The sequence below is a fragment of the Gambusia affinis genome, linkage group LG09, assembly GCF_019740435.1.
Source record: "Gambusia affinis linkage group LG09, SWU_Gaff_1.0, whole genome shotgun sequence".
Lineage (NCBI taxonomy): Eukaryota > Metazoa > Chordata > Actinopteri > Cyprinodontiformes > Poeciliidae > Gambusia > Gambusia affinis.
In genome coordinates, this window is record NC_057876.1 from 20,954,004 (window position 1) to 20,981,659 (window position 27,656).

Below are 27,656 nucleotides of genomic sequence, written 5' to 3' on the forward strand. Positions count from 1 at the left end.
CTGGCAAATATTGGTGTTTCACTATGTTGTTGCTTGCTATCCATTTAAATTTAGCCTACTGAAATTTTCATGCTACCATGCTTCCAGTTATCTTTAAGGGGTGCATATTATGTAAATTCAAACTTTTTTTAACCCTTTCATGCATGCTTGCATTGGTGTAAAATACCAGTTTAATCATGTTCATCAACAATCAGTTGTTGTTTTTTTTATTTTTATTTTTTTGCAGTGTTATAAAACGAGCACATCTTTAAGTTAAAGGCCATGGAAGACCCACCTTTTTTTACTGCCACGTGATTTGACTGCCTGAAATGAAAGAGTCATCACTAAATGTTTCAGTACACCCAATTTTTGGCGTGTGTGGTAAGCTAAATCTCGTTGGTGGATGATATGCCCCTGGGGGCTTGTTTTGCAGAATATCAGAGTGACTTCTTAATCTTTAATGTGTGCCAGTGTATTTTATATTACCCCATCTTCTTTTCAAAAGGAAAGGCTAATGAGTAACACTGCACCACTGTTACTCATTTGTAATTAGTATTGCCCTATGCTGTGTGCAAATACATATATTAAAGAAATGCAAAGTAAAAACTGTCAAGTCTCCCTTTTAATTAAATCGCATATTTCCTCATGCGTTGATTTACAATGTTGGGGTTGTTGGAGATGATTGCTGGGGTGGAGGCTGGGATTTGTAATGATTGTAACTGATTTAGTGTGACTGATAAAATGATACACATTTAGAGACACATCCTGATTTACTTTGCTCTTTATAGGTCACAAAATTCAAATCCCCGCACTGGTTTCAACATTTCATCAAACTTAAGCTTGAGTTTTTTAATGAATTAGTAAAAAAAAATAACTTCCCTCTCTTTGTTCTTTTTTATTTTACACCTCTGTTCTGCCAGTTGCTCAGAGGTTAAAAAAATGCACTTTTATTGTGGAATAAGAGAAAAATGGTAGTGTTTTTTTTTGGTACTTTGGTTCTTTTGGTTTTGGTTAATTTGGTTGTGATTAGGCCCGAGCAGCAAAGCGCTGCGAAGGCCTATTGTATCTGTACTGTTTATTATTATTATTATTATTATTATTATTATTCTGCCCCCCTCTTTGGGTGCCTTTTTGGGGGCTTTATCATATTCAAAAACTCACCAAATTTGGCGGACGCGTCCAGCCTGTTTAAAAATTTTGAATTTTAAGGTCGTTAAAATCATGAAAAATGGCTCAACAGCGCCAACTAGCAATTTTCAAAGGACCCAAACCATTCACTTAACTTCATCGTAGAGACATGAAATTTGGTACAGTTGTAGAGCTCACCAAGATGCTCAGAATTTACAATTATTGTTATAGTCCAACTATCACAGGAAGTCAGCCATTTTGTATTGAAGGTCACATTTTGACCCCATTTTGGCCATTTATAGCATTGGTATTTGATCGAACTCCTCCTAGGGATTTCGATTGATCGGCTTCAAACTCGGTCAGTCTGATCATAAGGCATGGCCGATTAAAAGTTATCAAAACGGTGACTTTTTGAGTATGCTGAAGGGGGGCTAGCAGGGGTCAAAGTTCACCAACTCGCCACGAAACTCTAAACAGTTATAACTCCTACACTAAAACTCTCAGAGGAACCAAACTTTCAGTGATTGAGCATCATGGGTTGACCTAAAATACCCTGGGGTCAAATGATGACATCACTAAGGCCACGCCCCCTGAGAACAGGAAGTGTCATATTTTACTGGGAACGGTCCCTATATTACACCTTTGACCTAATCAACATGAAACTGTGTTAATAGACAGGAAACATGTTGCTGTATTGAAGATTCCAGCCCCGACCGGCTTTGATGGAGCAGGTGGGCGTGGCGGCGTGGCGAAGTGACCTCTAACGCCGCTGTCATACGTTTGGCTCTGAATTCCACAGTTTTGGGCCAAACTTCTCCAAACTCACTAGGATGGATCTTTATCCACCCCAAGACAGGAATCCATAATAAAATTTGGTGGGCGTGGCCTAATTTCTCTATAGCGCCCCCTAGAAAATTTAAAATGATCAGCCCCGAGCTATGGTTTAACCTAGAATTATGAAACTTCTTATTTGTATCTTGTCAGGACGCATAAAAAGTCTCTGGGAGCCATGGTCTCAACCCAACAGGAAGTCGGCCATTTTGGAATGAAGTTCCAAAATTGACCTCATTTTTGATGTTTACAGCCTTCGTATTTGATCGAACTCCTCCTACAGTTTTTCAGATACAGACTTCAAAATCGCTCAGCACACACTTGAGGCATCAAAGGTGAAAAGTTATCAAAGGAATTCTTGTACTTCAAAGTATGTGGGCGTGGCTATGTGTCAAACTTTGACTATTCGCCGTGAAAAACAAAACAGTTATAACTCCTACATTAAAACTCTCAGAGGAACCAAACTTTCAGTGATTGATCATCATGGGTTGACCTAAAAGACCCTGTGGTCAAATGATGACATCACTCAAGCCACGCCCCCTGAGAACAGGAAGTGTCATGTTTTACTGGGAACGGTCGCTATCTTACACCTTTGACCTAATCAACTTGAAAGTTTTTCCAGACACAGAAGACATTCTGGTGTATTTTGGATTCCAGCCCCGACCGGCTTTGATGGAGCAGGTGGGCGTGGCGGCGTGGCGAAGTGACCTCTAACGCCGCTGTCATTCGTTTGGCTCTGAATTCCACAGTTTTGGGCCAAACTTCTCCAAACTCACTAGGATGGATCCTTATCCACCCCCTGAAAGAAATCCATAATAAAATTTGGTGGGCGTGGCCTAATGTATTTATGGCGCCACATAGAAAATTTTAAATGATCAGCCCTAAGCCATGCTTTAACCTAGAATTACGAAACTTGGTACATATGTGTATCTTTTCAGGACGAACAAAAATGTCTCTTGGAGCCATATTCTAAATTCAACGGATTTTCTGTAATTTTAGATTTTTAAGAAAAAAAAATGTTATTCCCATTAAGTCCTCTTGGTGTCACTGTTACTCCACACATGAATAAGGCGAGAATTACACAGTATGAGAGAGGTGCTGTAATGGCGATATTAACCACTTGGTGTCACTATCACGCCATACATGACTATGTGTACATTTTTACCACTGCAATTCCCAAAGATGCATCTGTGTATTTTGTAGTTCCACAGTTACGTTGTTTTCGATACTTCTGCTGGCTCGTTGGGATAAAAATAGCCTCCACGGATAACATTAACGATCAATCCTTCCTTAATCCCGTCTGCATGTGCGTTTTTATTATGTAAGTATACATTTCCATCTCCTATATTTGCGTTTATATCACTTATTAGCACTAGAGAACAGAATATGAATATGACGGTTCACAGTCAAGCTAACGCAGCTAAGCTATCCAAGTGCACAGAAGCATGCAGGATTTTATCGAGAGAAACAGCGCCTGCAGCTGTACGGCTGCTCATTAATTTTCCCTGAAGTAAGAAAAGAAGAATTTCTGATATTTTTATTATTGAATCATCTTTATAATTAACAAAATTGTGGAGAAAAAAAAAGATTCTCTGTCAAAACATCTTGTACGTATCTCACTCCAACGCATAAATCTTATTTCTCAGTTCGCGTTTGTATTTGAACCACCGGTACTTCTAAGAGCGGTTTGCATCCCAGCGAAAACATCTTGTACGTAAGCACGCCAAAGCTTAAATCTTATTTCTCAGTTCGGTTTTGTTTATTTGGTGCTTTTCTGTAAGCTAAAATGAATAAGCAGAATTTGAACCTCCGGTAGTTCTAAGAGCGGTTTGGATCCCAGCAGAGATTTTTACTGTGTGCGGTTCTGGCTCGATCTTTAGCACACACGCACGCACGCACGCCTCCATCCCCCCACCCTCGAAGGCTTGAATATGACGGTTGACAGTCAAGCTAACGCAGCTCCCTTGTTTTGACTTATGATGTTTTTTTCAAAAATTGCATAGAAACGAATGAAGAATTGCCTTAATTTTCATGCTAATAATGTTGTAAAACTGTTGTTTGCAATATTTTTACATCAGTTTAAGAAATTTACAGTATATATTGTAATTCTAAATTATAAAAAATATTTTTGTAAATATTTGACATTTTCACAGTGAATTTTTTATTTATTTTTTCAAATCGGATTTTGTTTGAAATCAAAACAAAATTTGTTTTGATTTTGATCAAATCAAATAAAAATCAATGATTTGAATGAACTTTAAACTCATTCTTAGAGTTTAAATTAGAGTTTAAATTAATTTTAATTTTAATGCCATGGCTCTTCAGCATTTATGTGAGCTTTAAGGGATTAATTTTTGCTTTGAGATCTGTTTACTTTCTTCCTAGTTAAAGAAAGCACATTTCAGCAGCAAGGCATTTAAAAGTGCTTTACACCAAATCAAAGACAAAAACACAATGCAACATAGAATCAACAATCAAAACAAAACATCAAGTCAGGTTTTGTCAATACATTTGCAATTTATTACATTTCAAATACAACTCTAAACAAGTGGGTTTTAATTTAGATTTAAAGGAAGTCAGTGTTTCAGCTCTTTTACAATTTTCTGGAAGTTTGTTCCAGATTTGTGGTGCATAGATGCTAAATGCTGCTTCTCCTCATTTGGTTCTGGGGATGTAGAGCAGACCAGAACCAGAAGACCTGAGAGGTCTGGAAGGTTGATACAACAGCAGCAAATCTTTAATGTATTGTGGTGCTAAACCATTCAGTGATTTATAAACTAACAACAGTATTTTAAAGTCTATTGTTTGAGCTACAGGGAGCCAGTGGAGGGACTTTAAAACTGGTGTTATGTGCTCTATCTTCCTGGTTTTAGTGAGAACACGAGCAGCAGCATTATGGATCAGCTGCAGCTGTTTGATTGGTTGGACAGACCTGTGAAGACGCAGTTGTAATAATCAATGTGGCTGAAGATAAGCATGGATGAGTTTCTCTAGATCTGGCTGAGACATTAGTCCTTTAATCCTGGAAATGTTCTTCAGGTTATAGTAGGCCATCTTTGTGACTGTCTTTATGTGGCTATGAAGGTTCAGGTCAGTGTCCATCACTACTCCCAGGATTCGGGCCTGATTGCTGATTTTTAGTTGTAATAACTGAAGCTTTGCACTGACTCTAGATTGTTCCTCTTTAGGTCCAAAGATAATAACTTCAGTTTTGTTTCTGTTCAGCTGGAGAAAGTTTGGCACATTATCTGTTCTAAGCATCTGTTCTGTGTTTGGATGGGTTCTGAGTAACCTGGTGACTTTAGATGTGCCGCTGCTGCACCACCTGGATAGAATGATTAGTTCATTAGCCCCACCCACTACCCACAGAAAGTCACCATTTTTTCCTGCAGTATGTCTAACTTTTCTCTGTTTTTTATATGGATTTAATCCAGTGCAAACCCACTTAAAATGATAAGGTGATGACATCTGTCAATGCTGGCTGAACAGTGTGGGCGTGGCCAGATGGCGAATGTCAGACCCTCGCCATATTCATACGATTGTCTTTAAATCACACATGGATGATCCGATTGGAACCAAACTTGAAATGTAAGACCTGTGGTAACCTTTAAAGAGCTCAAATGTTTTGAAATGTAATTTGACTCCACTGCGCCCCCTAGGTCAATCCATCCGCTATATCTCCGCCGTAAATGGACCGATCTGCGCCAGATTTTTTGTGAGTCGTCGAAGCGCTGCGAACGCATTTGCGTGTGTCGTGTGGCGGGCGATCGGGCGGGAAAGGTTCGCGACGGCTCCCGCTGCGGCGAGTGGGCGCCGGCTCTGGAAACGGTGCGAGAGCTTCCGCGGCTGCTGTAACTCCGCGGTGGCCGGCGAGCCGGAGCAGCGCTTGCTGCGAGGGCCGCACGAGGCTGCTTGCAGCTTTAATTACTTTTTCTTCTTGTAATCACAATTAATTCCCCACCTAACCCCTCAAATCAGGATATCTCTGAATATTTTTTTCAGTTTGTGTTGAAATACGTCAAATATACATATTTCCTTTGATATTCTACCATTTACTTGAAATTCTTAGAAATTCAGATGCATTTTAAATTAGAATATTATCAAATATTTACTTTAACTATTTTAAAAGGGAAACTCGTATATTAATTCTCCAGATATATTTAAAGAGTTAATTGCTGTTATTCTTAAGACTCTTTGAATTGTAAAACATTCTTTCAGTTGAGTTTAATTTCACATTAAGACCAATGAAAATGACTTTTATGCAGCATGTTTTCTATGGCCACTTTATGACCTGCATGTAGGGAATGTGTGACATTGACACTCTCCTCCATTAAAGTTTAGCCACAAAAAAGACATTTCTGAAGAAGCTAGATTTCAACAGGGTAATATTAATGGAAGTTTTAGTGGAAGGAAAAGATGTACAATCACCAGAGATAACTATAACCTTGAGGTACTTATGAAGTGACTTCAAGAGCCACCATGCACAGCTATTTTTCCTAAAGTCCTCAGACTAACATCATCTGCTGGTGTTGGCCACTGAGTTTAATCAAGCCCAAGGTTCAGCGTGTCTGTCTTCCAAGAAACTTTAGAGCGCTTGTTGCTTCCTCCTGCTCTTGCTGACACACTTTATGTTTAATAGTAATATTTGAGGATGAAATGGCAACTGTCCCCCACTGCCGAAAGTACCAATAATACACATAATAAACTTGGTTTCACCTCATGCAAAAAAGGAACCCAACAAAGTCGTATAGTTTGTAGACTTACTTTTCAGTAGGGTCACATTTCTTTATCTGATTTTTTATTGGCGATATGTGAACTTTTACATCTCTAAGAAACTGGTTTCAGTAATACTCAAAGCAGAGATGTATATATATCTAATGTGCTTAAAATTCCCTGCCAATCTTTTCATAGCAGTTGTTCGAGATGCTTTAAATTGACTTATCATTGAAGACAATGTTTGAATCAGGTTTCCTGTATTTTAAATTGGATCAAACAACTTGCTAAATTATGAAACTTAAGTTTTTGTGTGAAAGGTTGAAGCAGATTCAAGTCTTGTATATCAAATGCTTATAAAAGATAGAAATTGGACTTTGTTTTATCATTTATCAGAAAAAAATAAAACAAAACAAAGACTTTGTATCTAATTGTTGTTCTTTTATAACACCTGATAAAAAGCCAAACATTCACTACGTTGTCTAGCCGAATGCAAGTGTAAACTTTTGACTTTGCAATCTTCTGACTTCGGCCTCCCATGGCAACAACCTTTCCACCAGATCTCACAGGAGTCTTCTTAGCTGGCCTTGCCTTGTTATTATTGTTTATCTCTCTTGTCAATCACCCACATCAGCGCCGCGCTCATCCATATGCATGGCTGCCATCATTACACGTGGCCTGCTCGTTGGCTGCAGGGCCTCGGTACCCATGCCAGTCTTTGTTCACATCTGTAACAGGTGATTGTGGCCGACTGGCACATTGTTGGGCATCGTTTTCACAGTGCAAAAGTGCACATGTGGGACATGGCGATAAGTGTGGGCATGTTGGATTAGAGCTTAAGCAGGAAAAACACAAGTCCCCCATGGGCTTAATTGTGGTTTGTTTTGGCACACACTACACAGCACTTCTGCATCAAATGCAAATTTTACAGTGAAATGTGAAATGCATTATGCGGATTTGGTAGGGCTGGAAACATAAAGGGAAAGCAGAGGGGATGGAGGCGTTGAATAAACAGAGTGAGGGCAAAAGTAAATGCAGGTTAACGAAAGACTAGGCTTAGTCTGGTGTAATATGAAATACGCTTCAGATATTGATGGCAAGAATCAAAGGTGTGTTACATGTACCTCATCAACACCTAGCTGTTCATCTCTAGCCAGAGGGTTGAAGCTGGTTACACCCTCCGCAGGTTAAGTATTGATTAAACACACACACACGCAGTCTCATACTCGTAGGAATGCACACAAGCAGGTTAATGCACAATACAGCTCAGTAGTTAAATTTTTATTCTGTGGAGTCCACTCTGCTCCTCCTCCGGCATGCTTGGTGCTGTGTTTTCATAAGTGCTTTATGGAGAAAAAAGAGGAGAGAAATATTTCTGTTTTCATTTTTCCAATCCCGTGTCTTTGTTTCTGTGGCAGATGGCACATCAATCAAAGAGACACTCTCATACAGCAAGACTCCACAAACAAATTAATTTCTATTACTGTTTTGCATGCTTGCTCTCTTCTTATTTGATTGACAGTCTCATATTCAGGCTTTGTGTTTGGATGACTGTATTACATAGAAGGAATATTCACAAATGAGGGACAATTACACAGACGAATGCAGCCACCTTTCTACAACTTGAAAAGTTTATTTCCAAATTAGTTTTGGCCATGTAGCGGGATTTTATGCAAAATTAATATGTAGAGTGATAAAAAAAAAAAAACAGCTCAACATACTACAGAATTGATTCTTAAAGATAAAAAGTTGAGTTTCACTTTCAATTAATATATAAAGCTTTTATCTAATATCCTTCAAGTGACTCGTTTACCTTTTCAGAGTACTTTTGTTTTTATTTTTTTTGTTTTTGTTTTTTTACTCATCTGCCTCCAACTGTTTCATCTGGTTTCTTGTTTAAACCACATATTTTTATTTTTAGCCTCATTCTTAATCCTACTTCACACTTTCCATTTTATATGCAAGAGTTCAGGTGCACACATAAAAAAAATCCTTCTCTTTTTTTACATATATCCTAAAGACAAATTTAATGTCACACTAAGTATGTCAGGTTTTCCTGCCCAAACACTCAAATTAATCCCTCCCCCATCCTTCTCTCAACCATGTTTTTCCCCTTGCTCAGTTCTTGCATCTTTCTCTTACTCTGAAATTCTCGTTTAGTTTAATACGATTTTAAAATCTGTCACACTCAGTTTGTTGCTTGTCAGTCTGTCACTGCAGCTTTGCTCATAGTGACATGGTGCTTTGCTGGGGTGTAATTTCTGTAGACTTTGCAACATGTATGACTGATGTTCATTGTTTGCCGTACTTACCTCTAAGACAGGATTTGCCTTTTTTGTTTTTCAAGACTTCACTGTTTTAGCTCAGTTGCAGTAAACTTCAGCTTGTGTGCATGTTGTACTTAAAATGGTTAATACGTTTGTTGTAGACTTATATTTTAACTGCTGTTGGATTAGTTAGCCCTTTTCTGCCTTTAAGGAGTGAATAGTTGCTTGTTTTAGCATTTTGAACATTGCACCATCTCATAATGATGCTTCGAGTGTTCCCAGTTCCTTGTCACGTAATAAACATTTGCCGGATACACCAGAGTGCGTGACTAAATCAATGGTGACACCGTTTTTGCTCCTTTTGTTTGGAAGCATGTTGCAGTTAACAACATCTGTCTTCATGACACTGATAGTTTATGATATAGGATTTATCACACAAATCCAATCGTACTCGTCCCATTTCTTTGTAAAATACAGTTGAAACTGTGGCACACTGTTCATAGTATGAATGTTATAAATATCTCCCTTCAAAATATAGTAAACATCTCAACCTATACCAGGGTTTATTTAGCTGTAGCTTTTAAATAAAAACAATTCAGAATAAATTGTTTTGATCATGTTCTTAAAATGTCATTATCCATGCTGAATTTTGACTTTATTACAAAACTCTTTACACCATAATTTGTCACATTTATCCTGATAAGTTAAAGAGAAAATCAAATTCATTACAGTGAAATGAAGAAATAAAAATCTAATGGCTAGAATTTTTTCACTCCCAGATTAATACTTTGTTGAAGCACCTTTATATCCTGTGTCAGTGTTCAATCTGTGTGAGATTACATCTGCCACAGATTATAAAGAATCTGATTAATCTGAAATTAAGTTCTGTAAGCTATTACTGACATGCTACTAATTTTCATGCATAAAACAAAAAACAAGTTTTACAAATACAAAGGATCCAGTGGTGGGTACACTTCCTCTAAACCACTAACAGCGAAGCTAATTTTTTGTTCAACTCTTTAGCATTTTTACCAGCTTTGAAAATGTTTAGTGCACTTATCTCCCACTAAATATTTTTTTCTGGATGAAGGCCACTATAACACTTGTTGTGTCATTGACACATGGTGGGTATCGACATGATTGAACGTAGTGCTGTAGATCTATATTCAGTTTCTGCAAAATACAGTGCTGGCATAGCGTTAGTGGCACTAATGTTTTCGATTAGTGCTTTAGGGTTAGAGCAACTAACTTCTTAGATGTTGGAAGAATCAAAAGGATTCTTGTCAAACATGTAAATTACAACGAGGGATTTGAACGCTTTCATGTAACATGTTGTATCGACATTGGCATTGTAAAAACGGTTTACAATTATTTTGGATAACGTAGTTAAAAAGGGATCTAATAAAAATGTTTTGGACATTTATGAAAATAAAAAATAAAAGAGCCAAAGACACTGATAGCAAAACAGAAGGAACTGCAGGTATTTCCATGACTTATGCTGCATGGGATACATAGTATCTTTATGTCTGAATTAGGGTTGCCAGTGCAGAAATAACAATGCACATCACCAAAGCAATGTGACAGCCACAGTAAAACATTGTTGTTTTTCTTAAATAGGCCTGAGGTTTTTATGAAAAATAATAATAAAATAAGAAGGTTTTTAAGTGTTCTTTATTGTGGTCTTTTGTTTGAGACGGATGTTGTTTGTCTACAAGGACAAACTTTAGTCTTTTAGTTACTGAAAAGAAGTAGAAATCTCATTAAAAATGTTTATTTATTTTTTTTTTAGGGTTTTAGTTCTGTAAGATATTACTGACAGGCATTTTTAAACCAATGTGTGGTTTAAAAAGTTTGGGTTAGACAGTGTTCAAAACTCTTGTCAGCTGCTCATTATTTTGTCATTTATTCTAACTGAATCGTTCACTCATTTTGCCCATGAGCCACATGGGAATCCCGCTGTGGTGTCACGGCAGGGAGATGGCAGTCGCTGGTTGTTCTCCGCCACAAAGCATGGGCAGAATACCACATGTTTATCTGTCTCCTGAAACGAAGTAGAAAATCAATTAAAAGTAGAAAAACACATCTGTCAAGCATGTGGCAGTTGCGGCTCTTCGTCTGTCTTTGTTGCAGATCTCTAATAAGCCTTTCAAATGAACACAATTTATTTAGACCATCTACTAGACATTAACTGACGACAACATTAATATTGAAAATTCAAATTTTGTAAATTATTTAGCATTTCTAAATGTTTTAAGTTTCTTCCAAATGTTGATATTGAAAATGCAACACAGAATTTCAGTCTGTGTTGCAGCTCAGGAGTACTACATGTTTGCTATTTTCACATTATTCTGTCCTGTAAACAGTTTTCTAAAGTGTACGGCTTATGCGTGCCCAGCTCCATCCTGCATTAACTTGGCATGGCTCTGCAGATGCTTTGAAACTGAACTCGATTCACAGGAAGCTGGTTGACAGCAGCAGAGATCAAAGTATGAAAGTAAAAGCCCTACAGATACTGTCATCCTCAACAAATGTTTACTCAACCATATCCTGTTTCTCATTACTTTTATACTCTTTTTCCCTCTCAGCTACATCCTTTCCACAAGTAAAGGACTTTCACAGTTTTGGCTTCAATAGTGCCAAAGTGAACATTCGACACATTTTAAATATGGACTTGTAGCTGCAGCTGATTGTGGGGGGAAAACACCATCGATGTTAAGCAGCGTCTGAGTCCTTGAAAGGCCCCTTTGTAATTAAATCAATGGGAATTGACTGATCAGTTTTGCAAAATGATATTTAAATCTTTTTCAGATATAACGATCACAAACAATCTGACTTGTGTTTGTGGTAGGGTTATTCTGCAAATGAAAAGTTTGACAGACAGGCAAGTATTGTACTTTCTCTGACATCAATGCAAATGAGTCTTACATATACTATAGGATTGCTATTTTCTAAGGTAAAGTTTAACTGATTCTGGCGCTCACAGAAATGTATAGTTTAGATATTATATATATATATATATATATATATATATATATATATATATATATATATATATATATATATATATATATATATATGTTTGTGTATGTATGTATGTATGAAAAGGATTTAAACAGGAGTTTTGTAGGTGAAAATGTTGATGTAAAAATCTTTTGAGTCTCAATGTGGGTAGAGGGAGGTTTTAAGATGGATTTCTACTGAAGAATGGCGTTCTACTTATTTCTTTCATCATAGCTTTCTGCTTTAAAAAAGAGCAACTTTTTCAGTTAAAATTGTATCTTAGGGTTTGAAACTATATTTTGAGTCATAAAACCAACCACACACCCTTGAATTGTTGAGACATATTAAGTTAAACGGGAAAGCTCCTACTTGTATGTGTTTGAGTTGCTCAGGCTTTAGTTGGTGAATATTTGTAATATTTGTCAGTTTGTCAAATTTACTTTCAGGTAAAATTACCTGAAAGTAATTTTAGTGAAGCTTCAGAGTATAGAACCTGCTATATAACTAGAAGTAATGGCTGAAGAACACCAGGTTTCTCTGTCTCCTGTCCATCATTCTTGTTTTAAAAGCCAGAAAAAAAACATGTTCATCATTGAAATCTCGTAAAAGTTTTAGTTTTACTGCTCTGTGGAAGTTTTTAGTGAATTTATAGAGGTTATAAAGTATAATCGCTGTGACAGAAGCCAGTTATAGATATTGTTATATATTTAATGCTGAAAATTATGGATTTTTATCAGGAGGAGTTGGCTCCTCTGTCAGGGCAGTGTTTATAGCCAAGATAAAATAAAGGTTTGAAGGAAAAGTGCTTTGTTTTTGTAATCATTACTGTAGTGAAGTAGTATGAATGTTTATATTGTATCTAGGACGTCTTTTACTTGTATCAACAATATTTTAATACTCGCTATATAAAAGTCTCACATACTCTTTTGTTAATCTCTGCTTGCGCCTCTTCAGGCTTGTTGGATGGGGCAGCTGCCTCTTTCCAACAATCAGTGTGTTAAAACCTGAGTTGTCAGTCTATCATGGAGCCCACACAAACAAAACATGATCACTCACCCACACCCTCACACCTAAGGGTAATTTAGAGTCACCAATTAACCCACCGTGTTATTTTGTGCTGTGTGGGCACACCGGGATACCCAGGGGAATCCTGCGCACAAAGAGGAATAACATCCAAACCCTGAACAAGAAAGCCCTGGGTGGGATTTGAACCCAGAACCTTATTGCCTCCAGGCAGTCAAGCTACCATCTGCATCATCATGTAGGCATATTTTCTGTTTACAAAAGGAAGTGGTAGAATTTGGGTTTTCTTTGCTGCCACTTGGCTTGTATTCATTTGAGATGGTAATTAAACATGTGTTGTTGTTGTTATCATACCTTCAGTGCTCTTTGTTAGACGTCTGTGTGTATCTGGTATCCTGTCGGGAGGAATCTGGACCAGAATCATCACCCAGTCTTCTAAATCGCGAGACATATGGCACAGCCTTTGTGTCAATTGCACTCTGTGGGGTTTCGAAGAACACAAGGTAGATTTGATTTTCCACCACTGTGTCTCTCAGCTGCAGTAAGCTGCAGCATTTCTTTAGTGAGATGCAATAAAAATGTAGAAAATATGACCGGATATCATATCATATTTCTCCTTTTTCTATGCATTTTTTTCTAGTCGAAATAAATGGCAAGACTTTCATTCTCTTTTAATGTGACAAATCATGCTTAAGTGATTGGAAAAGACTTAGGCTGAAGACGTATCCCTTGTTGTTTGCCAAAGACGAACAGTCGGAATAATCGGATTTGCCTTAGTATTAGCAAGTATTCCAAACGGATGAACGATTTGCCTCTCAGTTGATGCTGTTTTATTCAAAGCCAATGACATATTGTCTGGGAACTTTGTTACTAATCCAGATGTTAATTTTCCTCCATTTCTCTTCCAGTAGATTGTTTTACCCTTGGGATTTCACTTTTTACACGTTCATTTACATCTTAAACGGATCAGACTGTGTAGAGTGAAATCTAATTCCGAAAGCCTGTTATAAATGCAGTCTAGCTCATTTAGTTCCTAACTGCGCATTATTCCTGCATTTATTGACAAAAATATAGATTTTTATCCCCCTCCGATTTGATAATTTACTGTCAAGTCTGAAGCATTATTACAAAACTATCAAACTTTATGTTTTGTTACTTTAAAATCACAAACATCAGTGTATGTTGGATTTTATCCTAATCTTTGGACATCTCACAGAGAACCTTTCAATAAAGTTCCACAGCTTAAGTGGGAGAATCTGTGAAAAGTACAACTTATTAGTATTATTTGTGAACGCCACAAATCTGCCCATTTAGAGCCCAATACAACCATCCGGAAGATCCAGTGGAGCAAAATGAAACTCTTTAGCTTACGTATCAATGGAAAACTTACAACCTGAACATTTTGTCCCTTTGGTGAAATATCGATGATGGCAGCTTTCCTGTTCTCTAGCTGCAACACAGAAGCTGACCACTGTAGATAATTTGTAAGTAGTTCTGTCTTCCAGGGCACATTTCCATCATCAGGGCAGAACTTCTTTCTTTTGTGATGTCCGATTTGCTACTGCTTAATTTTTCAGAAGTAAAAAGTGGGACTTCTCTTGAGTTCTGAGGTTGAGTTTCTTTTGTAGTATAAAATATTATGGACAGAAATATTGTTGTTTGTTCTTCCCAGCTTGCCTAAAACAATAAAAAAAATTTCTGTCCTGGTAGGTTTTATGTGCAGGACTACAGAGCTACAGTGAAATGGTTTCGATCAAAGCAAATTCATCTTTCAGAAAGACCCCGTTCAGTTCAGTTGAGCAGAAGTGGTAGTACCTGAAAATTGATGTACAGACACTCTCTATTCAGTCTCAGTGCACTTGCGATGTCTTGCACAAAGGGAAAGGCAAAAACTTCAGTTTCTGTATGCTTGTAGACACAAACCTCCAAATATTTGTGGTTTTACTCGCAGTGGAAGGGTTTCCAAAGAGTCCTGACACAGACTACCTGAAGATGCAGTTTTTAAATTTTTATATGTAAAGAAAAATGCAAATCATATACCGTATGATTTCTCTCCGCTTTGGAATCTTGAACTACTTGGTGTTTGTTTATCAAGTAAAATCCCAATAAAATATGTCGAAGCTTGTGATTATGTGGTAAATATGGGAAAAGCTCACAGGTTATGAATACTTTTTCATAGCATCAGAGCAGTTTTCACTAAACCAAGAGAATACATAAAACTTGAAACAGATTATCGCTTTAGTGTAAATTTTTTAGGCTTCCTGCCTTTTTTTATTTAAATTTGTTTTATCAGCAGCAATGATTTCTGCGTCTCCTGATTCAATCAACAATATTTATTATTAAGGCAGCACTAGGCACCGCAGACTCTAATTGGGGCTTTGGATAAAAAGCAAGCAACATTTGATTTAATGGCTGCATCCCAAACAAGGTTTCATGGCTTGCAGTATGGCTCACTTTTTTATATCACTGAATCCCCTGAAGGAAAGACAGAGATGTCATCATTAGTGGGCAGTAGACTATGGTTGTGTTGACTGTGATGGCTGCAGAGGTCTATAACTTGGTCAGCCAAGTCTGTGGCCCAGTAACAGCTTTTACTGTCCATTTTCTCTGTCTGCCTGTCTGGGTGCCCATCTGGACACGTGATCCAGTGCCAGTCTGCTCCCGCTGAATAAATTTGAGGAGCTAATGAGCAAGGAAGCTCTGCAAAGACCTGGAAAAGGGCAGCTCTTTCTCTTCTCCACCTCCGAGGAAAAGGGAGGGAAAAGTCGCTGTGGTCAATTTTATTAACTTGGCTGACCTTCACACAAACAATTAACATTTACTGAAAATGCATCCCCTCCCATTATCTTCCTCATCTCCATCTTAATCTTCAACCTTACCACCACCAACTGCATGTTGTTTTTATTCTGCTTGTACAAAAGAAATTTATCAGGCGGCAGCAAATTAATGGCAAAGCCTTTGCTTGCTTTTCATAGACAATCGCAAGGTGATGTGCATTATGCAGCAGAAGGTCGGCTCTCTGAAGGTCGCTGACATGTTTGGTAATTGGCTCTAGGCCACAACTCGGAGTCAAAAAGCAACAATTACCAGCAGTGATTTTGTGACCTAATCTGACTTTTCAGATAACCAGACAACTTCAAAATATTCTCTTTGACCACTGCTCCAACAGAAATAAATATAATATGATGATTCATATGAATAAAATATGCCGGTGGTTATTTCTGAGCTGTAAAACCCCCCCAAACTTTTTTACTAATTAATCATTTGACATTACTGGATAAACTAAACTGGTAGATGAGGTGAAACGTTAACTGAGCAACATGTGAAAATATTTGTAGAGAATTTTGGATAACTTCAAATTCAGATGTTTGCATACAATAAAATTGTAGATCTTTTTGTATCAGAGGTTGTCAGCGTAATATCAGCAAATTAACAGCACTTAATTTAATACGAAGCTCGATAGACGTATTTAAGATACAACTCAAACAGTCCAAAAGACTAAACCTCCTCCAGTTGGGGCAGCACCTCATGGATCAATCAATTGAATTAATCATCCATCAAACGTCTGTCTGGAAAAATAATTATTTACTTTCCCATTGAACCTTTTTCATCTCACATTCAAAGTAGCAAGGAGATTCTGTGAATTTATTTAGCGGCAAACAAAAAATTATTTTACTTTCTTTAAAGATTATAAGGAAAAGGTGACTGGTGGCTCTTTTCGGGACTACATTTGTGTGGGATGAGAGGTACAACAAGTACGTTTGGAAACACAAAAAAGCAGATTTTGTTTGAGAAAGTTTTCCTCTGAAGTGTTTGGGCTTTGCATCTATGTTTTTTTTTTTTTTGTTTTGTTTTTTTCCAAACCTATGACAAGCAGAACAACAAAACATATTGCTACAGCACATACTGTCTGAAAAGAATATAAACATTCCACAAAAGGCTCAATTGAAATGCTGTTTAATTAGGTAACACACGGAAAGCACACTCGCTCCTTGGATTTGTTTCTTCTTTGTTTTCAGCTAAGCTGTCAGGCATTTTGTTCCTATCCTGACGAAAGCAGAAAATGAGAACTGCATTAACACTTATTTTTTTTTGTGTTTTTGTGTATGTGCCCTTTCATTTTCAGAACCTAATAAAGAACTTGCCAGAGCAGAAAGAACTCAGTGCTCTAGCGGAACTAAAAGGTGAATACGAGGAGCTTGTGGAGTCAGAGCAGTTCGGCATTGTGGTAAGTATAATTAGCTCTTGCCGAGTGGATTTTTGCACAATGTATCCAGTCATACTTGTTCTTTATCCTCAAACACTTTCCGACATGCACAGTTAAACATTGTATTATTTTTTTTCCAAAGTTCTGTTTGGTCAGTAAGCCAGAATCAGGATTTTATTTTTTTTTTTTTTTTTTTTTTTGCAGAGCAGTAATTTTTAATCGAACAAAAAACCTTCAACAGCTCTCAAATGGCGTCAAAACTGATAGCTCCGTCTCCAAATGACAGCGGCTTTTGTTAAAAGTCTTTTTGACTTGAGCAAAGAACAGTTCAATCAGTTCTGATGAGCGTTCAGCATTAAGAACTTTGTGCAAGCAGAGCTTTGACATCAGCTGTCAATGTTATCTCGTGATAAAATCATCCCCTCAGGCTGTGTATGAATCCTGCCTGTTTAAAGGTCTTTGAATAGCACACAGCTGTAGGCAACCTGCCTGGTGATGTATCCCAATACTCTTATCAATTTACAATGAACATCCAAAAGTTCGATGTTCTCCATTTGCATAATAAATAATGCTGCTCTTGTCATATTCTCTTCTTGACACATGGTCTCCAGAAACTAACCTGTTTCTTTTTTATTAACTTATGTGTTGAGATGCAGTCTGCAATATTTTAACTGTATATCTCATAATTTTTATGTAGTAATGATAAAAGAAAGAAGGTATTTTTAAAAAGTAATTTGTATTTATCAATGAATCATATTCTTGTGAGGTCAATGGAGTGGTGTATGTTGCTGGTCAGATATTTACATACCTTAATGAATCAACATGCAACATAAAGATATCTATGCAACAAATAAGTGTGTTGTAAAGATGCACTTTGCTCTAAAGGACGTTTTAGTATAGTGTGGTTGCATGTAGTTCGAACCTGTTGATTCAGAAAGAAATCCACATTAGTTTTAAAATTGTGCACCACTTTTGTATTTATTTCATTAAAGTTGCTTGTACAAATTTTCAAATAGAACAGTTAAAAAAACAAACAATTAAAAGCCTCAAATGAGCAGCATTCATACCCAGGGTAGTGCTATATTTTTCTACTGGTTTTACTGGGGTTATCACACTCATGTGATTGACTGGAATCTGTGAAGGGAAGTGAATCTTCAAGCTGATCTGACCTTTCCTTTTAGCTACAGCTCTAATTACTTTTTAACTAACAGCTCTTCTCATCCATTTACTGAATGACTACCCTGCAGTGAAAAAAAGAGACATTACCTTTAAAGTATTCTTCTCAATAAGATCATAGAAGTACACTGTTTACTTTAACAAAACATATGTTCAGCCAGACGTGAAGAGTGCAGCTGCAGTTCATCCAGGGATAGTACTTCTTTTCACTATCAAAAGCTTTCTTCTCATGTTTTTAGAAGATGGAACGAAGCAAGAGGTTGCACTTTACCTCTTGATCTCACACCTATGTTGTGATCACAAACCCCCCTTACTGATCAAGTCGCTCCTCACTGCAGAGATTTTTAGTTCCCCTGGGAAATAAGAGATGTTCTAGGTTTCCTCTGCCTCAGCTGTCACCAACACTGGCTTTCAACGTGATTCCTGCTCTTTGTATAAAAATCAGTTCTTGTGAGGTCGGACTCTGAGTGCTGATCTGTTTGAGTGTACACTCCTAACATTTGTGCAGGAAGATCATAAGTATTTGTATTGATGCACTTACATTCTCTAATTATCAGCAAAACATTAGTTAAATATCAGAAGGGAAAGATTTCTGTAAATGCCATATACCTTGTAGTTCAGCTGTAGCTATTCATTCATATTCTTGACATTGTAAATGACATAAATTAATCAATATTGACATTGATAAATGAAAAAGTGAACATCAATTTGCAATTTTCAAGGGGAGATTTAGGACAGAGAAACTATTTAAAAACAAAACTCGAATAACATTTACTGGTTTTGCAGTGCCAATCTATGTTTTTGACAAACTAAGTTAATTAAATAAATAAAATTATATGAATGCAAATAAAATGAATAGAAATGGATAACAGTTCAAAACAAAATGTGAGGCTTTGATTCATATGTCAAAGTATAGAGTGCATTGCAAACGTTTATTAATGCTCTGTTTTTTGGTCTGTCAAACAAGGTAGACAGGAATAGCTTGATAGTTACCAACAGTATGCATTCATATCAAATTTTCTCTGTTTCAACAAATAGTCAACAAAGATAGTTAACAATTTTTTTATTTCTTTTTTTGCTTGAGTACAAATGAAAACCACAGTTCTGCTAATGCTAGAGTGCAATGTACCAATGATGTGGTTCGTCGTAGTATATGGCCCTCAATAGGCTCTAATTTGTCCTTAATCACCCTCACAAATGACCAACTTTATTCAACTGAACCTTTACAAAACAAGTAACTTTGGAGTTTGTCTAGAAAGTTATTTTTGCAAACTTTTTGCTTCAAAGTTACCAAAAATACTAAAGTGCAAAACATAAACGTTGCAATTGAGGAATTAGTGGCAATAAACCTGCCACTGAAAATTACTCACTACCTATTTTCCTCTAACTTTGCAGATGAGCTCAGTAAAGCTGCTGCGGCCACGTCTCAATGGCATTATGTTCAAGCTAACTTTCGAGGAGCAGGTGAACAACATCCGGCCAGACATCATGAATGTGACGTTCGCCTGCGAGGAGGTGAAGAAGAGCGAAGGCTTCCGCAGACTCCTGGAGTTTGTATTGCTGGTCGGCAATTACATGAATGCTGGCTCAAGGAACGCACAGACGTTTGGTTTCAACATCAGCTTCCTGTGCAAGGTAAGGCTCTGACAAAACAGAAGAAAGTACTTCGTAGAAAAGTCATTTGAGAATTGATTTTGGATTGTTTCAAATGTTGCATCAGTGACACAGCTAATTAATTACGAAGGTTTTTGTATGTACAACACACTGACACAATGTACAACTATTGTACATCAGACAAAATTTGTTACACAGCATTTTTTTTAAGTTTTCAATGTATGTATCAGTAGAAGCAATTTCCATTTACCTAATAGGAAAAATTGTAGTTGTCCTAAATTTGTCAGACACACTCAGTCTCTCAGTGAGTGTGCAAATCTAAATGCATAGAAGAAAATAGTGAAAAAAACAAAAACATACTCCCCACTGGCACTTGTTGTAAAAGCATGTCATTACCTTCAATACCCAGAGACTTGACAGGATTTCTAATACCTTTCAGACTAAGTTCATCCAACGAGTTAGCTTGCAGCTAGGCGTTTAGTTTCTGAAGACTCAATTTGTACGACTCACAACACAGATTAAATATTGCGTTGAGGGAGAAAGTAAAATAAACTAAACATCACTGCTCTCTCTCTGCTTCAAAACATAAACTTTCCTAATTTCTTTTGAAGTCATCAGACAAAACCAGTGAATTTTGAGCTGACTTGTGGAGTAAGACAGTTAAATCGCTAAGCATTTATGTGTTGAAGAGTTTTTGAATTTTATTGATAACATTCTTCTACAGAAAGAAAAACATTTAAACATTTATTTAACTCCATCATCTAGATATTCATCTACGACAAGTGTTTTACTCTAAATACATCCCTAATACATACCAGAATCTGCAAAAATGTACACTGATTTGTACAGCATCTAATTAGTAGTTGCAGAAGTAGGAGAGTTGGGCTTTGTGACATAAAGCCAATTTGAGCATACTATGCTGGCATGCAGAAAGTCATTATAAGTCATATAAATAGGATTTTATGTGATTAAAGGTAGAGTATGTAGTCAGGTGGAAGGGAAAATGAAACAAAAAGTATGTATGTGTATTTATTCAGCCCCATTTGTGCCAACACTACCCTGTTGTGGAGAAGTTTAAAGTCTACCAATCTAATACGTAACATGAATGAACTTCAGCATATCTTACACAAGCTTTTACTTTAAAATTAAACTAGTTTCTGTCTGCAGCATGCATTTGTATTTTCTCAGAAGCAACTCTGTTCTCTTTGCCAGAACAGACTTCTGCTTGGGGGCTCATTTCCCCCAAGCATCTCAGATCAGATAGAAGTTTGGTTTTCAAGGTTTGAGAACCCACGGTTGTCTTTTCTGCACAATTTTTAACCAAACAATTGAACAAAAATAAACAGTTCTCTTCACAGCCTTTGCTTGGACTTATGGGTGGAAAACCCTGATAAAAGAGCAATAAATGCATTGTGAAGACTCCCTCAATTCAATGCAGATTTAAAGCTTGTTTGGATGATGTAGAAAAAGCTCTGTGATGAAGGCAGTGTAGTATTCATGCAAGCCGAGTGAATCAGCGTGGAGTGTTGGTGTAGAGCCGGTAAACGCCTCGGGGGGCTGATTGGGCCATTATTGATGGACAAGAAAGAAAAAGTATGCTTTCTCACTTTAGTCAATCAAGTAAATGGCCCCCCGGGTGTTAGGTCTAGGGTACCTAATGCGCTCATCAGCGAGGAGGTTGATGATGGGAATGTGCAGGGGGGAAGGGCCCCTTCTGACCCACCTTCGCCTTCGATGTTTAGCCCCTCTGCTTTAATTCTGGTTTTGTGAGGAATGGAAAGTTTCTTGAAAGCGAGCCTGTTCTCATAAGCCCTTTCCGCTCATGGCCACGGAAGAATGCCCACAGAATCATGTCTGGAATGAAGCTCTTCCAGTCGCTAAAAAACACTTGCACTAAACCGAAAATCCTCTATGTGAGACATTCTCACTATTGAAAATGCCTCAGTGGTGCTTGGATACGGGAAACAGAGAGCAGAGCCTAATGCAAAGAAAAAGAGCTGTAAAGAAATTATACTGGGAAAGGGTCGTAGGGATTGTTATTTATTAAAAACTGACCATGTATGCACAGGTGTATCTCCATAAATGTGTATTTTACAAAAAAAAATAAATAGCAACATCAACTTGAGGTTGGAGGATTAGGGGAAAAAATATTATATTTTGATATTCAAAATAATGAAGTAGTTTAAAAATATATTTCAATGCAATTTTTAAAATGTATCAAAGATATGAAGAAGTTATTGTGTCCTTCCATTTTATTTCTTCTTTAGTTGTGAAGGCGGAGAATGTTTATCAGCTCCGTTCAATAATTGAACACCAAATGACAATGATTCATGTTAAGTTTAAGTTCAGCAAAACAGGCAGTCTTATAATTTAGTTCTTGATTGTGTGACAGGGAGCCATATACCCACAATTAGTGCATCAGCGTGCTTAAAGGAATATTTGTCTTTCAAGTTTAAATAACTGCAACAATTGCCAGTCTCATTATACACTTCCTAATGAAAGCAAATCCATCTATACTGGGCTTTGGCTGATGCTACATCTGTCTCTCTCGTATAGACAGAACCGATGTTGCAATATTTGTAAATTTATGCAAATAAATTTACAAATATGAACAGCAACAAATATTTTGTTGCTCATGAACAGCAACAAAACATATTTGTTCTGATGTCTTGGTATTAGGAATTAAGTTGATAGATCAACAATGATGCTATTATGAGGATTTTCCTTTCCTACCACATCTTTCTTTGCCATTAATTGCTGCTTTATTTTTTTTTTTATTTTTAAGTGATAAATATGCTAATAGGGAGACTTGTTTTCTTCTAATATAGCTTAACTTTCTAAATGATCTTCTAAACGAATGTGTTGCACTCACTAGTGAAAGATTTGGAATAGTTTTTCCTCAAGCCTGTTTATGCTGTGAATTAAATCATATCCCTGGTGTGATTTGTTGCCAAAAAACAAAACAATGGGGTATTGTTTTTCCGTCAACATCCAATGAAAATCTTTATGTCAAATTGAATTTTTTTTACACAGCCCTTCTAGTTGTTCCATTAAAGATGAGATGCGACATATTGTGACTACAGCCTTTGTTTTCTGTTATTATGTCGTATACAAATGAAAAAACTTGATAAAGGTGCAGAGAAAGTCGCTCGGGATGAAGTTAGTGGTTGCTGCTTGCTGCTGCTCGGAACATGTGACAAAAATAATGACCTCCATAAACAAACATTTAAAAAGTATCCATTGTTGCTGTGCAACATGTACATATATATCTAGAAGCTGGAAGAGACCTTACAATAGTAAAATCAATGATATATAGAAATATTTAATAAAACTCAGAATTAATAAAAAAAAATTTTTTGGTGGGGGGTTAAAGTGCTTCAAAGCATGAAATCAAGTTTATAAACAAAACAAGAAGTCAAGGTCATGTGAGGTTAAACATGACGTATCTGTTGAAACCAAAAATTGTGATTCGCTTCTCATCTACTGTTTACTATATTAGATATAACTAACACAATTAGCTCTAACTTGAAATCAAAAGAAATTGGAAGATGATGGGTTTATGTTTGAAATGATGGTGAAGCATCTTTAAGGTCTGAAAACTGTTCACTAATAAAACTGGTGTGGCATGCTTTCATATTTCTACCACGTTACTATGACACCCCTAATTAAAATCCAGTGTGCCAGTTTGAAGAAGCCATGGTTGTTAGACTGGCCTGCATGTGCTCTTGCAGTGTCTTCACAAAGCATTCACACAGCTCTGACTTTGTAAAGTTTTGACTGCACAGTATTAGAAAAACCTGCGATAATGCTGATGAATGTCAGGATAACAATTTCCAAATAATAAACAGTTAAAAAGTTTCTAAGTGTTTATGCTTTGGGCTGGTATCAAACAAGCCACAGATAATGAGTAGTCTTTCCAGCTTCTGGGGGAAAAAAAAACAGAAAAGGAAAGAAAATCATTATTTCCATCTCGACAATAAAGTTTTATTGAAACAGTTGCTTCTGGTCTGATGTTTTGGCATTCAAACAACTTATTTGTACTTTCTTAACGACTTCAACACTTTATTATCTCTTTACTTTCTAAAACTTTTTATGGTGCGTTAAACAACAAGTGCCACCGGATATATCAACAAGATTCAAAGCCTGAAGGTGTGGTACTTAAATACCTTTATCTAACTTTAATTGAGTTGTTGGAAGCTCTCATGATATGCATGAGAGCTTAATTGCAGTGATCTTGGGATATTATTTGCAATATATTGCAAATAATATTTACAGACACATACTTCAGTGTACTCTATTGAGGTGTTAAGTGATTGACAAAAACAAAGTAGCACATAGTCATAAAGTTGAAGGAAAGTTATGGATTCTTTGCCAAAAGTGCTGAACACAACATGGAAAAAGGTGGACAGATGACAACAAAATTATCACTGGCCATTCCTCAGAACACATGTAATCCACCATGAAGCATGGTAATGGCGGAATCATGCTGGTGAGAGTTATTGGGAACATCTGCATAGTTAACAGTGGGAATATTTTTAAAGAAAACTTGCTACAGCAGGACACAGAAACCCTAAACATAATGCCAGACCTGTGCTAGATTGATTTATATTAAATCAAATTCAGGCGTTAGAATGGCCTATTCAAAGACCAGACATGTATGAATAGTTTTAGATGTGAACTTAGCAGGAGAAATTGACCCAAATTTAATTTCCTTTTTGCTCATATTCAACCCATCCCTGACTTTTTCATGGCAGTCTGAATGACCCAAATCCTGTTTTTTTGATTTATGCCACTTTCATATGTGGAACTAAATCAGATACATATCCAAGAGTTTTCATAGTGTCTGCAGTCAGAACAGTCATGTCGCATTTTGTCTGACTTTCTAGTCATTGATGTGTGACATGTGTCATAATTCTGCACCAGAAGAAGAAGCCAGACGGCGTAAATCTGGAGATAAACAATGGCTGCAGCAAGCAGTGCTGACATTTAACTTTCTTTTCTTTTCTTAGCTTTTTTCGTACAGTTATGATCTTCTGACAATACTGTCGTCTCCCATTGCTCAACAACTTTAAAATTGAGCTACAGATGGCGGCATCTGTCATTACGTCCCTAAACAGCGCTCTGCTGTGTGACTTCAGCGTTCCTCTTCTGTGCATGCGAGTCGCTTTGGGGTCTTAAACTGTTCACACAGAAGTTTGATTGTGGCCACATTTAATTAGTAGTATGAATGTCTCTACGTAGAAAAACAAAACAAAAAAAACCCAACATTGGACTTCTACAACATGCCCTATTATCAGCCTCTCTGGCTTTATCCTAATTTGCTCTTCTTTTTAGAGGCCGTGTGCAGATTGTATAGTGAAATTGATGTAAATTATTAAATAAATCCTCAAAATATTGAATGTATTTTTATTTAAAGTGTACTGACTGTCAGCTGGCTTAGTCATCATGTGAACCGTAGAGCTTTTATCGGCACAGATCATAATATTTCTCTGAGAGCGACTTTATTGACGTTAAAACATCAACCTTTAATTTTTCTGTTGTAGGGAAGTTGCTAAATACCGTGAAAACAAAGAAAACAATACTTTTGAATTGTTTAGATTATTTGAGTCTTTTGATAGGAACCGCCTCACCGACGCCCACTGCTCTTAATGAAGCCGCAGTATGTATGAGCACCAGCTGAGCTCACACATTCACATTTTGTCAGTGAAGCTTGGGGCAATAAAACCTGTTTATACACTCCATCCTTCGCTACTGTTTCAGTAAGCACACTGTTTGTGAATGTTTATAAATCAAATGGTTTCTGATAGTTATGAGACGTGCGAGAGAAGCAATGTTTCTGTCGGAGGAAGAACAAACCCAAAATTCATTTTCATGAAAGGAACTCGTAGCTCTCTCAATAACTTCTATCAGACAGGACAAATTGTCAGATTCTCTCACTGTTACAGTATGTGTATCCTGTAATTGTTTCAATATTACCTAAATGTGTGTTAATTAGCACATCTATTGTGTGCACATGCGTGGGCATCTCCAACTGCACCTTGTTTACTGCACAGATATCATTAGTGCAAGAACACCGACGTGTGTTGCGCTAATTAGCTTTCCCAGCATGCCATTCGAACTGCATTGCAGCCTCGGTGGGGAATGAATATGGAACAAGATTTCTCTGTGCTGATGTGAAGAATCACACTAATAGGTGCTCTACTGATACAGTGGTGTACCTTTCACGTTCTCACAGCTTTGAGATGTTATACAGAACTACTGGTTGTGTTAAATTACATCAGTGAGCCCTAAAATTATTACCACTGACCACTATTTCACCCCACTCATCTTGTGCCCGGATATTCTTATTTCCTTTTTTAAAAGCAAACTCCAAGCACACTTGGAACCTAAAACATGTTCCCCCTGCAACATGAATCAATATTTGTTTAGAAGAAGTGAATTTTACGGAAATAGATTTCCCTCCATTTATTCTTCGATGAAATGTTTTTTAAAGGTTTTTTTTTTACCTGCAAAAATTGTGATTGAGTGTGCATTCTTTTTATTTTTTCTCTCAGTTACGAGACACTAAATCCATCAGTCACAACACAACACTTCTCCATTTTCTGGCTGAGAAGTGCGAAGAGAATCACCCAGAGATTTTGAAGTTTCCAGATGAACTGGAGCATGTGGAGAGTGCCAGCAAAGGTAGGCTTCTCTGTTTATATGAGCTAAGTTGTGTTCCACAGGGTACTACATGTCTGTCTGGGATAGGAAAACGTCTTCACTGTGTAGAAACTGAACAAAATACAAATATGAGTTCACTTTTTCCATTATTTTCTTGTTACACTATATTTTTAGCACATTAGATCCTTCCACAAGCACATTTCCCTCGACGACAGCTAGCCGCCTCTGTTTGTGACAGAAATAGAGCTGTTTAGTCGGACTGTGCTGTCATTCTCCCCGTCAATAATCTAATTCCACTTTAATTCCTTTCTCCGGCGTTCGGAGGAATCCCCTCAGGCTTATTTACTTTGTTAGTCTCTTAATTGGTCATTTAATCTAATTCAACTAATTATGCACTTGACTGAGGCTGCCAGCCATTGTGCTAGTCAGCTGAAATAGTCTTCAAGCATTTTGAGTAGAAGGATGTCTGTATGATCGCATTTGGAATCATATAGGCATCCGATAAGAAACCTGTTAATCGCCTGAGCCCAGAAAATAATTACCCCAACTCAGCAGCTATTTAAAGAGAAGGGAAGTATCTTGCAAACACAACACATGCAGTAGCATTCAAAAATATTCACGTCTTTGAACCTTTGTACTTTTTGTCATGCTACATCCATGTTTGGAGCCGTTTTAGGTTACTTCAATAAATGTATTCATGTGTTAACTTGGTCCAGTTAAAGTCCAAACTTAAATCTAGATTCTAAAACCAAAGCTATTTGCATGGCCTGACTGAACTAGAGCTGCTTTACAATGAAGAATGAACCTGAATTTAAGTTATTTCCCTTCCACTTCACAATTATGTATCACTTTGTGTTGATCTGTCACATAAAATCCAAATAAAATATGTTTCAATAAGTGTTTGTAATATGACAAAATGTGAAGAAGTTCTGTCTCGATGATCACATAAAACTTTTCAGTGAGATGCCTTCTGGAGCTTTACATGACCTTGACTGGACCAATACTATTCAATCTAATTAGGTATTATACGCAAGAACCGTTTAATCTTTTTTCTG

General features: G+C 37.0%; 1 protein-coding gene across 9 annotated transcripts in view; it reads left to right on the forward strand.

Moving 5' to 3' along the window:
* The window catches only part of diaph2 (diaphanous-related formin 2), a 439,308-nt gene that overhangs the window by 252,826 nt on the left and 158,826 nt on the right, over positions 1-27,656 (forward strand). For all 9 annotated transcript variants that reach the window (XM_044127178.1, XM_044127182.1, XM_044127181.1 and 6 more), the window contains 3 exons: positions 17,068-17,169; positions 19,720-19,959; positions 26,493-26,622. In XM_044127178.1, coding sequence (XP_043983113.1) covers positions 17,068-17,169; positions 19,720-19,959; positions 26,493-26,622 — 472 coding nt within the window. The remainder of the gene's footprint in view (positions 1-17,067; positions 17,170-19,719; positions 19,960-26,492; positions 26,623-27,656) is intronic.